The sequence below is a fragment of the Narcine bancroftii genome, chromosome 8, assembly GCF_036971445.1.
Source record: "Narcine bancroftii isolate sNarBan1 chromosome 8, sNarBan1.hap1, whole genome shotgun sequence".
Lineage (NCBI taxonomy): Eukaryota > Metazoa > Chordata > Chondrichthyes > Torpediniformes > Narcinidae > Narcine > Narcine bancroftii.
In genome coordinates this window covers 160,506,636-160,524,713 of record NC_091476.1, presented here as the reverse complement: position 1 = coordinate 160,524,713, position 18,078 = coordinate 160,506,636, and the positions used below count along the sequence as shown (strand labels likewise).

General features: G+C 39.9%; 1 protein-coding gene across 1 annotated transcript in view; it reads right to left on the bottom strand.

Moving 5' to 3' along the window:
- Positions 1-6,037: 6,037 nt before the first annotated feature.
- psmb2 (proteasome 20S subunit beta 2) overlaps positions 6,038-18,078 on the bottom strand; it is a 37,505-nt gene continuing 25,464 nt past the window's right edge. Inside the window, exons 4-6 of the mRNA XM_069895680.1 lie at positions 8,305-8,467; positions 6,805-6,854; positions 6,038-6,220 (exon numbers count right to left, since the gene is read on the bottom strand). Of these exons, the coding sequence (XP_069751781.1) occupies positions 6,119-6,220; positions 6,805-6,854; positions 8,305-8,467 (315 nt within the window). The 3' untranslated portion in view covers positions 6,038-6,118. The remainder of the gene's footprint in view (positions 6,221-6,804; positions 6,855-8,304; positions 8,468-18,078) is intronic.

Here is an 18,078-nt window from a genome sequence, read left to right as displayed (position 1 = left end):
AGTCTAGAACAGTGGTTCTCAACCCTCCCTTTCCATTCACATACCACCTTAAGTAATCGCTAACTAATCACAGTCACAGAGCACCTGTGGCATAAGGATTATTTAAAGTGGTATGTGAGTGGGGAAAAAAGGTTGAAAACCACTGATTTATCTTTTTGCATTTTAAAGAATTCAGTAAAATTCAATCCCTTAAATACAGGAATGATCTTAACTATTATAAGTCACTAACAAACTCTAAAGTTACCTGGTGACTTCATGTGTTTTATACAATTGGTCCATATTAACATAAAAATATAATTTTAAATATGCTTAGTAAAAACACAATGCTGGAGCAACTCAGTGGGCTTTACAGAGTATTTTACATAGCAAAGATGAAGATACATAATCAACATGTAAGGCTCAAGCCTGAAACATTGGTATGTATCTTTTATCTTTGTTGTGTAAAGTACTCTGTATAGCCCACTGAGTTGCTCCAGCATTGTGTTTTTACTTCAATCACTGACTGCAGTCTTTCATGTTTCACTCCATTTTATATACGCTCTGTGGCTGTTATTCATTGTTTTTGGAAATTTGTGAAACAGAAGTGTCCAATTCAAAAGTAATCCTTGTTTCTGAATGCTTTGAGAGGGACAGCAAGTGGGTGCTTTTATTCTGATAATAGAGGCTGGGTTTTATTCAAATATATTGTACTTTAAAATCCTGTGGCACAGCTAAATGGGGTACAGGCAACAGCACAAATAGTTATCAAAATATCAATAAGCCTTTTGATATAGAAGACCAAAGCAATTGATGAACAAGGCAGTCAACAGACAATTTATTCACCGAGAAGGATGTTTGTAGTATTTTTCAGTACTAAAAAAAAACATACAATACTCATTGTGTACCTACACCGACTCTATACCTCGCTTTGTGCATTGACAAAGTTCAAAATTAGATAAATATATTTTATAATCAGAAAATCAGGTACCAACACCCCCCCCTCCCCCCACATGACCAAAATCTTGATCTAGATTAGTTTCAGATTAGGGTTCATTCAGAGACAAGAGTGAATTTTATAGCAGGGTAATAACATAGCTGAAGGTACATCTTGTATTATTGCTACTAGTGAAGACTGGTTGTAGAAGTGGAAGTGGTTATAGAAATAAAGAGGGGTGAGAATAATGATCAGGTTTATGAGGAAGTTTAGAAAAGTGAGAGATGCTGCAACCAGCACTTGAAAGACGAATGACCAGTTCCGATAACATCGTAGTCAATGGATTAGTTAACAAAGGCATAATTACAAAGGTCTGCAAGTCCAAGTAGTATTGTAGGTTTGCTAAATTAAGTACATTTCATGTATATGAGTATAACAATATTCAGTGTATAAAATATGAAGATAGTATTGAAAATGATACCCTTCAAAAACAACAAAAATTGAGTTAATTGTTAACAAGTTGAGGCATTCATTGGAGAAAGTTTGTTAGGCTACAATCATTACTGCAATCTTTATAGTGAGAAATATTAGTTGCATGCACACATTGATTTCAAGATGGCAGGAGAAAGTAATAAGCTGAAGGAACTCAGGTCATGTTGCAACCACAGAGAAATATTCAATATTTCAGGTCAGGACCCCTTGTCAAGACTAAAGTAGCCAAGGGTGAGATGGGGGGTGGGTGGGAAAAAGTTCAGGATGGGCTTAAAAGTTGTAGGCTGTTGGAGAGGAGGTGTGAGGTAGAGGGGCAGGTAGAGTGAGTGTCCATTAGTGTGGGGGGGGGGGGGGGGAAGAAGAGATTAGAAAAAAATAGGAGATGAAAACAATGGAAGCAGACACTGGTGGGGGCGATCTAAATTTGGGTGGGGGGAAAAATGATGTTCTTGCCATAGATTTAAGGTTGTACAGGAGGAGCACATCACTCTGGGTTGTACAGGAGGAGCACACCACAGTTACTCCCAAAACAGATTGACCCTGTATTGAATGTGCCCAGAAGTATTGAACTGCACGTTTCACAAACATTTCTATGACTGATTCCACCTGCATTGAATTCGCCCATCGTTATTGAATGAAGATCTACCGGGACCAATGCCTGAAGAGGGCGCACAAAATCAGTGAACCGGTGCAGACTCGAAAGGCCAACATGGCCTGTTTCCGCTTCGTAAATGGTTATATGGTTGTACAGGAGGAACACATCACGCTGTTCCTCGCCTACATTTGACCTCGCCCAAGCAATGAATGAGGCAGAGGATAGACATGTTAAAATGTTTGACCACTGGGAGTTTTAGCTTGGACTAGCAAGTGTTTGGTGAAATGGTTGCCTAATCTACATTTGGCCTCATTGATGTGGATTCTACCCCACTGAGAGAAGTGTCCAAGGGGGCGGGAAGGAAAGAACAGACGAGGGATTCTCAGTGAGATTGATTCTTCCAAAAAGGAGATAGGGGTAGGAAGAAGTGGCTGGTAGTAGGATAATGCCGAAATTGGTGGAAGTGTTGGAGGATAATATGTCAGATATGGAGCCTGGTGGGTTGGAAAGTGAGGACCAAAGAGGTCTGTCCTTGCACTGCCTGGGGTTAGTGGGAGTATGAGAAAAGGAGCTGACAGAGGGCATTTTATGTCATTTAAATCTCCTACCAGTTCTTATGAAGCCAACTGTTAACTTAAATCTTCCATGTTGCATTTATAAGGACTCAACATTTAGTTTTTCTGTCAGAACTGCCCAATTTTGAAGCAAAGTCATCTACCTGCAACAATATTCAGTTTTAGTTTTTCCTCTCCACATACGAGAGAATTTGATCTGTTGAGTATATCCAACACCTCCCTCACTTCTTTGCCTCCATTTGCACTCCAAACAGATCAACACCCTGTCAGACAGCAAAGTTAATTGTATCACCTGCACAACTTTAGTCTCCACTCCAGTCCTTTGTTCTCTCCTCTGCAACTTGGAGCACACTTGTCTGTCTTGTTTTTTTTCCCCAGTTCTGATCGCTGTTGAGCCGAATTGTTAACGGTCTCTCCACAAATGCTGCCTTACCAGCAATTCCTGTTTTCATTGTAAAATTAGTGAATAACTGTGGAAAGGTTATTACAAATTTGTTATTTGCTTAATATAAGTTATCTCACTGAACCAGCAAAACCAACATTTTACACACCACTTTTGAGAACTAATCAAAATATTTTGGTTTTAAAGAAAAATCAAATGACTATCGATGGCCACAAGATTAATACTAAAGCTTGGATTTGAAGAAGTTGACAGGTGTTTGGAGCACATGGCCAATCAGCAAAATAATTGCAGCAACATGCAATTACATCATGACTGATCCAGGACTCAGCTCTATATAATGCTTTAGTGTAATATACTTTGATACTGTTACCATACATCCTCATGCTTTGAAAGTTCAGTTCACCCAGCATCCACAACCTTCTGGACAAGACAGTTCTAGGTTTCCACAATCCTTTGTTTGAAGAAGGAATCAAGATTTAAACTCTTGCATAGCCTGGCTAATTTTAAGATAATGCTCCCTTGTGGTGAATTATCTACATGAAATAGTTTTTTATCTACATGACAAAATCCCATATTTTAAGCATCTTCCAACTGCTTATTTTGAAAAAGGTTTATATAATCTCTTTAAAAAAAAAACCCCATTCTGAATGCCATGAAATTCTCAATGAAAGCGGCTGGCTGGTCCTCTGCCTGTGATGCAAGGACCAATATCCTTGCTGCCTTGCAGCCTCTCTCTCAGCAGGGAAGCCGGAGGGTCTCCAGCCTCAGGCAAAACATATGTTACTTTCAATCTGATTAATACGAGTTTATTTTGGAGCAATAATTATCAAATGTCTATTAATCACCTCTGTGCACATGAGCACCACTGAATAAAGATTACCACACCACAAAGAGACAGGCATTAAAAAAAAGGGACAGGTGAAGAGCCAGAAGTGTTACATCTTATTATCTGAAATTTTCAATAAGGTCACTTTACTGAACCTTTTAAACAGTAAATGTAAATATGTAGCTAGGTTTCACAATGCTCTAAATCAATAAAAACTTTGCACACATCTGCATTAATTAGATATACAAGATCTCCATAAGAGCGGTGGCTTTTCATTTAGTAATAGGATCTTGCAACAAAGCAGCTTGCTGAAAACAAACAATTTATTAAAGAAAAATGCTCGGAGTTTCAACAGAAACTGGCCGACATGACTGTACATTCAGAAAAAACCTGATGAAAACTATTCTTGTGAAAACAAAAGAATCCTTGGAAGTAAATTAAGTGCTTTCAATAGACATAGCTGACTAATACATCAGAAAATGTTTATTAATACACAGGAGAAAACAGCAATAACATTGTGACTGCTGTGCCCTACAGATATGGATGTTAAAATATTGTTGGCTTAATTCATGAAAAAAAGATTTAACTCAATCCTATCCGCCGGTTTGAACACAAGTCTAGTCAGAAGTAGGCCATTGGGCCCCTTGCACCTGCTCCACCATTAAATAAATCATGGTTGGTCTTGCTCCAGGGCTACTTTTCTTATTGCTCCAATATTCAAAAGTACAAATGATGAATTATCATTAGTTATGCTGCACTCTGACCACTGAACCTCAAACATAACCTTATAGGGAGCATATATATGAAAATAGAGCACCTTCTATTTTCAGAGAATACATGGCTTCAAAGTGCAGAGCTCAGAGTCCCTCTGACCTTTATCAAAAATAATTTTAAATACCATCTATTAGATGTTTGTGAAATTCTAGCATTGTATCTAGCTTTATATTAAAATTTTGAGATAAATAGTACAGAAAAAATCAAGTTCAACATGAGGTTTTGCCAGTCCCTCTACAGGGAGGATTTACTTTTAGGTAATATACAGCAGTTGTGGTTGATCTGGCCCACTACAAACTTGCCTAAATCTGACTGTGGAAGTTAGCTCTTTAAACAATGACTGGTTTAGCTTAAGCTTTAAACTGGTTGCAAACAATGCATTTGATATAATTAATAGGTTCAAATTAATCTTAATTTTGATTAAATTTTTCTAAATAAATAATCATTCAAAATAGAGTAAAATAACTTTTATTTACAAAAATCTTGAATATTTCTACCATGGCAGAACAGAAAAGAGTAACATTTTTATAGAATGTAATAGAAAACAGGTGTCTAAATCTTCCAGTAAAGCAAGCTGGAACAAGCAGAAAACTTGGGAATTGGGGCAAGGACAGATATCCACTCAGCCAGTTGTATTCTGGTACAAAGCTAATCATTCTATTATACGACTTGATGAATTTCTGTTTTAAAATATGCAGGTCTATAATTGGTGTCCAGTTGGTTGGTCCATGTGCAGCATCAAAAGAGTACAAAAACATTTTCAAAATAATGTTAGTAAATACACTTTGTAAATACTTACCAAAAAAATACATGGCAATATCCAGCCAAAAAAAATCACTTTTCCCACACTTTCTAATCAATAAGCCCTCCTAATTTCGATAGGCATGCAATTATCAGATCCCGACCACCTTGCTCTTCGTTGTTGTAACCATGAAGCACAACAGAAGAAATGCTCATGACTTCAAAAAACATCACCTCCCCAAATCTGTATGTGAGAGATTCAGTTCAAATAATTAAAAATCAGAAAACATTAAACTGGCATTCTTTTGGTCTCAAAATAATTATTTGCAGATTGCATGTTGAAACTCCCCAGCCCAGCATTATCTGTGGTCAGCATTTCGCAGGTTTATTTATCTGCGGCACATATCTGCACTAATTAATTCAAACCAAAATCTAAAATTATGATCTGCACTAATCTGTAGCTAGGTAACCTATCTGTGCAATTTTTGCAATCTTGCACAAAGCAAGATCAGGGAAATTTTTGTGGACCAACATCAGTCAAGTCACAAGGGATCAGACAAAAGTATTAGTCTGCATTTCAGAAATATTCATTTTACACGCTTTCTGCAAGTCACTTAGAAACCTTTTTTTTTAAAGATCAATTTCAAAATTCTGCTGTACACTAGAACTTGTGTGATTGTGCAGAAATTAGATCATAATTTTAAACAAACTCCACAACTCAGTGTGAACCTCAGGCTTTATTGGGCTCAAAAACATAATAAATTTCTACAAGTAAAAAACAGCCAAAAAAAAAGCAAAATTATATCTGTGACAGGGAAATCTGTGGCATATCATGAACACCGTCCTTATCAACTATCCGAACAGTAAAGGAAGGAAGATTCAGAATAAATCGTTTCTGGATCTGAAAAACAAAATAATTCCAAGTGAATCCATCAAAACCAAAAATCACATACAGGCTTAATATAGAAATAATTTCTAACAACATTTATAAAAGATGGGGTACAATGAAACAATAGGGCATGCACACATGTGCTAATTCCTGCATTAGCAGTACATGGAAAAGCCATGTTTTTAAAGCGAGAAATATAATCTTCATTTTTTGTACAAAGATTTTCCCTCCCAGAAAATCTTAACAGCTTTAAATTATATGGGGGGAATAAAAGGGTTATATGGGAGGGGGGGGGGGGAAAAGAAAGGATCACGTGAGTGTCCATACACCTACTTGATTTGCACAACAAGGACATGTTCACTCCCTGAAAACTTTAGAAAGACTAAAGTAGCACTCTTTAAGGGTAATCCCCAATTTAAAAAGACCTAATATACCCAATCAGAGAGTACAAAGAGAAAATGACAAGGGCCTCGCTGCTTTCTCATCAGTGTGAAAATATAAATATGTGCAGCAAATTTCAGAACCCCAGAGGTGAAGAACCCCCTTTATAAAATAACAAATTTTCCTAGAGAATTCCAATCACATTTGGATCTCACCTCTTGCAAACATTTCTTCAAGAGCTCCACAGCATCTTCACGTGTGAGATCTGCAAACATATTGTTTCAATTTTTGAAATCTTCTCAAATAAAAATGAGACCCCACCCCTCCCCCCACAAAATTAAATAAAGTGCAGACTAGAAAACAGAAGTTATCTGACTCACAGCTGAATACAGACCCTATGTAAAGGAAGATTTTTTAAACAGAATCAGGCCCACTCAAACTGCAAACTGGAACAAATCAATTAGTTTTTGGAAATCGAAACGTATCAGAATCCGCCTCCGTTTCCTGGTCCAAACCCGGGAAAAGGACAGGCACCTCTTAGATTCAATTTATTACAAACAGGGTAATGAGCTCCATCTGCAGATGCTGGCTGCATTTCGCCCACTTCTTTCACCGGTCTCCTGCTGAGCATTAGATTCATCAATGCAACGGACACGTGCTTTTTACTCCAGTAAAGACCCGTGCTTGCTCAGTCATAAGGGGCCATCATATAGTCAATGCCACTTAACACATTGTGCAACACAAAATTGTGCCCAGTTAAAAAGAAATTCAAGATTTTTAAACTCTTCGGAGCTCAATTTAAAAGCTGGAATATAGCATTAAGACCACAGCTAGTTGAAAAGTTCTGAAATGAGATTCTAGAATTAATTTTTATTGTTCAATTTCTTTTAATAAATTAAATTTTCTACAAAATACAATTTCAAATGTGTATAATCCCAAAAAAGGGCTTTTTATTTCTTTCAAAGCGTTTCAGAAAAATTGTAACATACTTACAAATCAAGATCCAATTCTAATTAGGATGAGGCTATATGCTCAAGTGTAAAGGAGAAAAAATATCCAGGATACTTTCAACTTCTTTCCCGTTCCTCTGCTCAAAAAAATCTTTGTGACTCTTAATGACGAAGGATACCTACAAAGCTTCAGTTTCAACTGTATCATATACTGATGAAAATACTTAAAATTGTTAAGGCACTCACAAAAAGAACCAAAATTAACCATTTATCCTAAATGGGAAAACATCAATTTCAAAATTATTTGGTACATGGAAGTGATTTCTAACTGATTTGCACAGCTGGCTTCACTAAATGTACTTTGACTGCTTCAGAGGAAAGAATTTACTTCCTTCTGAAAGCTGACCTTTGGACTTTTATAAAGTTAACTATACCCTGTTCAGCTACTGAGTATTAAAACAGATTAAATTTTAAAAAATCCAATAAATATTGAATTAGAGGACTATTTTGTTGAATCAAGGAGCCAGTGTTGACTAAATTAGCATAATTAAATGACTAAAATAGAAAGGGCAAATCAGGGACTGACAGTGGCAAAGTGCAAGACTGCTGGAGCAGATGACAGATCATTATTATAGTGCAACCAAGGTGTTTACAGGGAAAACACTTTCAATGCTGTGTTGCAAAGCATCTAGAAAAGGGAAATGAATACAATAATTTGCAATTACTTATCATGAGTGCAGTATATTCCAATATAAATACACCCACCTGGTTTGTAGTATCGATCCAAGATGCTGAGTGTTAGGAAAGCTCCATATCCATGGGCAGCAAAAGGTGCTTTAGCCAAAGCTGCCAAATAGTCCAAATAGTAAAGTGCAGGGCCCTCATGATTGTCATAACCAGCTAGAATCATGTTCACATGATAGGGAGTCTGCGACACAAAATGGGAGGGACTTGATCATCATTCAAAATAAACCAACTTTGCTCTATGATCAACAGCAATGCAAACATTTCAGTCAAATTGCTCACATCTTGGATAACAACTCGAATGCAAGGATTGTTTTAATTTAGAATTTTAACAAATTAAAAACAAAATAAATGACTGTGGGAATCAGTTATTGCACAAGTATAATCAATCAGATTTAAAATCCTCACTTATTAGCAACTAAACCATGAAGTCAGCACACACGAAGCTTGAGGTGGCATGTTTAGTGATGTGGTTAGTGCTATGCTATTACTGTGCAAGCGACCCAGATCCGAATAATGGCGCTGTCTGTAAGGAGTTTGCACATTCTCCCCGTGTCTACGTGGGTTTTCCCCCATGTTCCAAGGACAAAAGGGGTTAATTGGCCACATGGGTGTATTTGGATGGCGAAGGCTCGTGGGCTGGAAGGGTCTGTTACCACAGCCATCATCAACCTCTGACTATGGCACCCTTGAGATTCTGCTCAAAGTTTATGGCCCCCCCCCACCCCCTTTCCTGTGAAGCAGTCATTATTTTCATTCATACTTTGCTCCCACTAAACAAAAAAAAAATTTCAGTCTGTGCCCCACCCTCCTGAAGGCGCTGCGCCCCCCCCCCCCCCCCAGTGGGTCATATGGCCACTGTTGAGAATGACTGCGTTACCCTGCTATATTTCTAAATTAAATTAAATTTCCCCCCACTGTTCCTTTATGTCAAAGATATCAATGATAGGTCAATTTCATATTAATGCCATCATGAAGCATGTCAACGCTTCCATTTTCTCAAGAGTTTGTGGAAGATTGGGATGTCATCAGAAACCATGGCAAATTTCTACAGGTGAGTGGTGGAAAGTGCCCTGGCCATCTGAATCATGACCTGGTATGAGGCACATATCTTTGGCTTGGCTTCGCGGACGAAGATTTATGGAGGGGGTAAAAGTCCACGTCAGCTGCAGGCTCGTTTGTGGCTGACAAGTCTGATGCGGGACAGGCAGACACGGTTGCAGCGGCTGCAGGGGAAAATTGGTTGGTTGGGGTTGGGTGTTGGGTTTTTCCTCCTTTGCCTTTTGTCAGTGAGGTGGGCTCTGCGGTCTTCTTCAAAGGAGGTTGCTGCCCGCCAAACTGTGAGGCGCCAAGATGCACGGTTTGAGGCGTTATCAGCCCACTGGCGGTGGTCAATGTGGCAGGCACCAAGAGATTTCTTTAGGCAGTCCTTGTACCTTTTCTTTGGTGCACCTCTGTCACGGTGGCCAGTGGAGAGCTCGCCATATAACACGATCTTGGGAAGGCGATGGTCCTCCATTCTGGAGACGTGACCCATCCAGCGCAGCTGGATCTTCAGCAGCGTGGACTCGATGCTGTCGACCTCTGCCATCTCGAGTACTTCGACGTTAGGGATGAAAGCGCTCCAATGGATGTTGAGGATGGAGCGGAGACAACGCTGGTGGAAGCGTTCTAGGAGCCGTAGGTGATGCCGGTAGAGGACCCATGATTCGGAGCCGAACAGGGGTGTGGGTATGACAACGGCTCTGTATACGCTTATCTTTGTGAGGTTTTTCAGTTGGTTGTTTTTCCAGACTCTTTTGTGTAGTCTTCCAAAGGCGCTATTTGCCTTGGCGAGTCTGTTGTCTATCTCATTGTCGATCCTTGCATCTGATGAAATGGTGCAGCCGAGATAGGTAAACTGGTTGACCGTTTTGAGTTTTGTGTGCCCGATGGAGATGTGGGGGGGCTGGTAGTCATGGTGGGGAGCTGGCTGATGGAGGACCTCAGTTTTCTTCAGGCTGACTTCCAGGCCAAACATTTTGGCAGTTTCTGCAAAGCAGGACGTCAAGCGCTGAAGAGCTGGCTCTGAATGGGCAACTAAAGCGGCATCGTCTGCAAAGAGTAGTTCACGGACAGGTTTCTCTTGTGTCTTGGTGTGAGCTTGCAGGCGCCTCAGATTGAAGAGACTGCCATCCGTGCGGTACCGGATGTAAACAGCGTCTTCATTGTTGGGGTCTTTCATGGCTTGGTTCAGCATCATGCTGAAGAAGATTGAAAAGAGGGTTGGTGCGAGAACACAGCCTTGCTTCACGCCATTGTTAATGGAGAAGGGTTCAGAGAGCTCATTGCTGTATCTGACCCGACCTTGTTGGTTTTCGTGCAGTTGGATAATCATGTTGAGGAACTTTGGGGGACATCCGATGCGCTCTAGTATTTGCCAAAGCCCTTTCCTGCTCACGGTGTCGAAGGCTTTGGTGAGGTCAACAAAGGTGATATAGAGTCCTCTGTTTTGTTCTCTGCACTTTTCTTGGAGCTGTCTGAGGGCAAAGACCATGTCAGTAGTTCCTCTGTTTGCGCGAAAGCCGCACTGTGATTCTGGGAGAATATTCTCGGCGACACTAGGTATTATTCTATTTAGTAGAATCCTAGCGAAGATTTTGCCTGCAATGGAGAGCAACGTGATTCCCCTGTAGTTTGAGCAGTCTGATTTCTTGCCTTTGTTTTTGTACAGGGTAATGATGGTGGCATCACGAAGATCCTGAGGCAGTTTTCCTTGGTCCCAACAAAGCTTGAAAAACTCATGCAGTTTGGCATGCAGAGTTTTGCCGCCAGCCTTCCAGACATCTGGGGGGGATTCCATCCATACCTGCTGCTTTGCCACTTTTCAGTTGTTCGATTGCCTTATATGTCTCATCCAGGGTGAGAACCTCATCCAGCTCTAGCCTTAGGGGCTGTTGAGGGAGCTGGAGCAGGGCGGAATCTTGGACTGAGCGGTTGGCACTGAAAAGAGATTGAAAGTGTTCTGACCATCGGTTGAGGATGGAGATCTTGTCGCCGAGGAGGACTTTGCTGTCTGAGCTGCGCAGCGGGCTTTGGACTTGGGGTGAGGGGCCGTACACAGCCTTTAGAGCCTCGTAGAAACCCCTGAAGTCGCCAATGTCCGCGCTGAGCTGGGTTCGTTTGGCGAGGCTAGTCCACCACTCATTTTGGATCTCCCGGAGTTTGCGCTGAAGATGGCTGCATGCGCGACGGAAGGCTTGTTTCTTCTCTGGACAGGACGGCTTTGTAAGGTGAGCCTGGTAGGCAGCTCGCTTCTTTGCCAGCAGCTCCTGGATTTCCTGGCTGTTTTCGTCAAACCAGTCCTTGTTTTTCCTGGAGGAGAAGCCCAGTACCTCTTCAGTGGATTGCAGTATGGTAGTCTTCAACTGATCCCAGAGGGTTTCAGGGGACGGGTCCGTGAGGCGGGTTGCATCGTCGAGCTTTGCTTTGAGGTTTGCCTGGAAGTTTCCTCTCGCTTCGTCTGACTGCAGGTTTCCAACATTGAACCTCTTTCTGGGGGCTTTATTGTTCCTGGGCTTTGGCTTGAAGTGAAGGTTGAGCTTGCAGCGAACCAGCCGGTGGTCAGTGTGGCATTCCGCGCTAGGCATGACCCTGGTGTGGAGCACATCTCGTTTGTCACTTTCTCGCACCAGGATGTAGTCCAGGAGGTGCCACCTGCATCCAGGTGGTCTTAAGGCTGTCCCTCTGCTGAAAAAGGGTGTTTGTAATGACAAGCCGCTGTTCTGCGCAGAGCTCCAACAGGAGGCGCCCATTGTCATTGCACTTGCCGACGCCATGCTTGCCCAGGATTCCTGGCCAGGTTTCTGAGTCTTTGCCGACACGAGTGTTGAAGTTGCCCAGGATGACAACCTTGTCGGCTGTAGGGGTGCGTTGGATGAGGTTGCGCAGGTCGGTGTAGAACTTGTCCTTTTCTGCTGGTTCCGCCTGGAGGGTTGGAGCATAGACACTGATGAGGGTGATGTGACGCTTGTTTTGAAGGGGGAGTCGCATGGACATGATCCGGTCAGAGTGGCCTGTCGGAAGGTTTTCGAGTTTGGAGGCAATGAAGCTCTTGACCATGAAGCCTACACCAGAGGCACATATACCACTGAGCAAAAGACCCTGTAAAAAGGTAGTGATCACTGCCCAGTACATTGCATCAAAACACCCCCCCCCCCACCCCCACCATTGAGAATTTCTACATCAGTGGTTCTCAACCTTTTTCTTTCCACTCACACACCACTAAGTAATCCCTATGCCATAGGTGCTCTGTGATTAGTAAGGGATTTTAATCGTACCTAATTGGCTCGTTAGGTGCACTGTTTCATAACTCCAAAGGAAATGGGCCAATGACAATTTTTCTCAAGCAAAATATTTCAGTAACAACGGGGTCTAGAGCAGTGATTATCAACCTTTCCTTCCCACTCATGTACCACCTTAAGCAATCCCTTATTAATCACAGAGTATTGATGGCATAGGGATTACTTAGTGGTATGTGAGTGGAAAGAAAAAGATTGAGAACCACTGATCTACGTGAAACATTGCCATGGGAGAGCAGCTGCAATTACTAAGGATGCACAGCATCAAGATGAGCTCAAATCTCACTGCTACCTTTAGGAAGAGGATACAGGTACCACAGGTCTTGTGCCTCCAAGTTCAAGAATCATTGTTACCCCTCAACCATCAGACTCCTGAACATCAATTCTGCAGAGACTCATTTAAGAACACTTACTTCATTCTGTGCTGGTGGGCAGTGAGAGAGACACAACCACCATGTTGAGGGTCATTAACGACTGTTTAATTTGAATTTTGCGCATGCCCCTTTAAGGGCAGCATTGGCTCAGTCACCCTGTGCGTGATGATGTCACAGAAACTGCCTGGGGCGCGCGCCATGCAGGAGATTCGACTGGGGAAGAAGCCTCCAATGGCACCATCTTCCCAGGGCTGCCCCACCACGTGGCATTACAAGCGGGATGGTTCGCCCTGAGTGAGTGCGCCGCCACAACTTATTATTTATTACTTAATATTTATATTTGCACAGTTTACATTTTTTTCTTTTGTTTACCTAATTTTTCTTGAGACAGCTTACAATTACTGGTAATTGAAAACTCCACCTGGTTCTCATGAAAAAGAATTGCAGGGCTGTATGTGATGTCATGCAAGTTCTCTGATAATAAATTTGAACTTTGATATGAAACTGAATCCTTGAGATTTCCCTTGGATTCAATAGCAAGAAAATCAATGTATTTTGTGGATAATTTATTAAATTAAAGGTTAGGATGTGAGAGTAGAATACAAAATACTGCACTAACTATGTTTCAATGGAATGAACTCATGAAGTACAAGAAAAGTATCAATGCGAAGATTAGATAGACCTTCAATTTACAATGGTTTTCAATTCTCCAGTTTTACAATGACAATCTGGTTAATTATGATTTATGCTTTTTATCAAGTCTTCAATATATAATGAATTCACCCTTTTGCAAATGAATATTCCGAACATGGTACGTTCAATGGAGTGTAAATTGGGCGGCACGGATTCGTGGGCTGAAATGACCTGTAACCATACTGTATTTCTAAATAAGTAAAAGAATTTAGGGTTATAAAATGTCCAATGGGACAGCTATTCTTGTTCATAAAAAACATAACCAACCATCCCATGCATTCCCAATTCACCCCTTCATGCATTTGTCCAGTGCTTTTCTTTCCCTCGCTTTAGGTGATAAAAAATACATATTAGACAACAGGAGAGTAAGCAACGAGGAGAATAAACGAAATGACACAAAATTAAGTGACTTCAAAAAAAGAGTAAACAGTGATGATCGAACGAGAGATGTGGATTTAAAGTAAACGGCCAACAAGAGTGAAACTTATTTTTCCACTCGGGTGCAGCAGGGATTTCAAATTACCACCTGAAAAAGGTGGCAGGCAGAAACCAATTTCATTCAAGTAATACTTGGATGGGTAACTGAATCTATGAATAATACGGCTGTGGGACTTGTGCTAGGAGGCAGCATTAGGTTGGGTAGCTATTTCAACTAGCATGAACAGCATTTCTCGGTATATTGAATTTTTTGATAGCGAGTTGAGCAAAGTTGCAAGTAAACAATAATAATCTTACAAGGTGACTGGTGCTAAAGAACAATGTGATTTTTTTTGGAAAACTACAATTGCAGATCAAGAATGGAATGAGAAGGAGTTTGGTGAATACACCACATACTGCAAATCTGAATATGTTGGATACAATTCATAGCTCCACAGGCTGTGCAAGTCCCACTGTTTTAATAGATAAGATGGACAGAATAATTTATGTGAATTTAAGTTACAATTATTTTCATAAAATTGCATTATGGATGGTGTCACAGAATTTATAGCAGTTTTAAAGTATAATTTTAAAAATTCAGACATTTTTTCCAAAAAAGTCTACCATTCTAAAATAATGTTAAAATTAAATAGCAAATTCCTGATGCTGAATACAGATATTAAAGAACAGGAATCTCCCAACAATTAAGAGATAATACCAAATTCAAGCACTCAAAAGAACAAGGGAAAGCGACACAGAAAAAGAAACAGCAAAAAATTAAGAGATTGATAATTAATTAAACATGAAGGTTGAAGACCGTATCAATTGTGATGGAAGCAATGGTAGTAACAGCTGCTCTCATATCCAAATCACAGTGATCAATATATTAATGTTATTATATAAATCAACTAAAGCCACCTTTAATATAAAAAAAATTGAACAGTCCCTGAAGGTATTCAGTATTCAAAACAAAAATGTTTGATTAAGAAACCACATTGAAGTTAGTCTGCAAACTGTGAAATAACAAAGGCAGGACAACTAAGCTAACAAAGTTTAATAAAAAATGTACAAAACATACAAGATAAGAGGCACACCATTGATGGGTTTCTCTGTGACATCTGGTGAAACAAGCTAACAGTTTGGGCAGAGAACAAGGAAGTATCCCACCGAGCAGTGGAGCAGGAGCGCTAATCTCATATTGGACCTCTTCCAAACCCTAGCAGCCATAATTAAACCTTTAGAAGCTTGCACGAACAGCCGGCACAATTTGATGAAGAATAAAATACTGATGAAGGAAGTTTCACTGACCAACACAGCAATAAAAAAAAACTTATCCAGTATGGTGAAGCAATTTCAACATAAAGTAAAAATCAGGCTACATCTTTACCATTTGCCTTTTTTAAGTTGAGAAAAAATAATTTGTTGTAAGTTTACGAAAAATAAACAAGGTGCAGTTTTAACCTTACACAGATAATTTATGTAGCAAAGAAATTTTATGGACATGAATTTTTGTTTTAAAAACTTGGGTACTAAATACTCTGGTGATAATCAAATTCTCCTGTGTTTTGTCAGATTCCCCCACTCCCGATGAGAAAATTTGCATGCGGCTCAGTGCCATACCACAACATACATCCACAGTGAAGTTGCCAGCAGAGTTCTAGCTCCTTTAATAATTTAGAATCACATACAGCCTTCCCATCCAAAGTCTGCACCAACTATCAAAATTACTTTGCAGAGGTTCAGTATGATGTGGGAAACTTTAAACTAGTGGACAATATGCTGATTGGCTGCATCATGGCCTGGTATGGGGGCACAAAGATCTCAGAGTGGAAAGCCCTGCAAAAAGTAGTGGACACAGCCCAGGACATCACAGGCAAAACTCTCCCTAGTATTGAGAAAATCTCTATATTAAGGATCCACACTACCCAGGACATGCTCTGTTCAGGAAAGAGTTATTGGTGCCACAAGACTCACACAGCAGGTTCAGGAACTGTTGCCACTCCTCCACCATCAGATTCCTCAACAACAAACTAAGACTCATTTAAGGACTCTTACTGCACATTTATTACAGAATATTAATATTTTCTGTATTTTTAGTTTGTTTACATTTTTCTTATAAAAAGTACATAGCTTTTTGTTAAGTAGTTTACGGTTACAGACAAATTCTGTCTGACCCACAGGAAAATGAATCTCAGAAGTGAATCAAGAAAATCTAATAGACACCATGGATGAAATAAACACACACAAAATGCTGGAGAAACTCAGCTAGTCAAAGTGTCATTTATGTAGCAAAGGTAAAAATACATGACCGATGTTTTGGGCATGCACCCTTCGAGGCATGAAAGATTGTCGACAGGAATCCGAACAATAGGATGGGGGGTTGGCAAAGACAAGAGATGATAGGTGGAGAAGGGAAAGAGAGACAACTATGATCAGGGTGAGGAAGGGTGGCTAAGTGGGTGGAGGGGAGAGAACTGGAAAAGGGGAGGGGAAAGAAAGGGCAAGCAGGCTCGGTGAAAGCAGAGGAGTCAATATGAATGCCATCTGGCTAGAGAGTGCCCAGATGGAAAATAAGGTGTTGTTCCTCTAATCTGCAGGTGGGGTAGTTGGAACCTGGACAGGGTTAGATGTGATGTCATGAACTGATAATACATTTGAACTTGAAAAGACAGTAAAATAGCAAAGCTTCCTACATTTCTTTAAGAGAAAATGCCTGAAGTGTCACTAGAATAGGGTCTTGCAGTCGAAAACTACAATTTCAAAACTTACAAATTATATTGATCCAAGTCTTCTGTGTGGAACTTTTGGTAAAAGGGCCTCAATGCTTATTGCAGGCAGCTTCCTCTACTTTTCGGAAACACATTTATTGGACCTGTAGCTTATGTGGGCCAGGGAGCATAAATTCATGACATGCACAATTTGGCTTATTTTATTAACGTTCACCATTTTTACAATAACTACGAGGCAAATGTCAAATGAATACATATACTGCATTAAATCACACCATTTAGTTGAACATTATAATTCTTCCTATTAAACATTCTTGCACCAGCTTTTAATTAAAATGGTTATTTTTATGATCCTGACACTTTATTCTTATTACTGTTTTCAGCTAAAACATTAATTTCATTTTCCAAAGATAAAATCAGTTTCTAAATGATGATTTTATTGTATTTGATTCCAGAGTAATATAAAAGAATAAATTTGTTGCCAGGAATGAATAAGATGATACATGTTACTTTGGAAACAATGGCAGAAGTTGGCCTATCATTAAAGTAATGCAATACACTGATTTAACATTTCAGAATCACATTTGTAACTTTAATATAAACCAAGGCTTTCATGTTATAATCCACTTGAAGCTTTGAAAATAATCAAATGACATGCATTTACTTCAAGCCTACTGTTAACATTTCTATAACTTAAAACTATTTTAGTGTATTTGAGCATGTCCTTTGTCAGTAAAATATTCACATTGTTTTGGAGTCTTGAAAAACAGAGGGCCTCACAGAAGCTTCGACATTTTTTTCCATTTACCACAGACAGAACATTCATGTTATTTGAAACATGAATACACTCATGTGCTGCATAACGTCCGTTCAGGCAATGTCCGACCACATATACGTTCATGGTCCCACAAGGTTATAATAGAGTTCATAAATCCAGATCTGAGAATGGGACATAGTGGGTGCAACAGCTTCCCGCGTGCAACACGTGTAGCTCACGTTTCTTGTATTCAAAGTGATTGTGCTGCCAAGCGTATAATGGTACATACATATATAACACGTCTTGATAATCATAATAAACGCCCATGTTACTGGCTTATGTATTGTATTTTCTATTGTTATTTTAACGTGAACTTTCCCTACTTACAAATAAAAAGTTTACTGTATAACAGTGTATGCTTCGACTCATAGGGCAGCAGCATTCAATCTCTGTATTGCGTATTTCTTGAGTGTTGTAGTGTAATC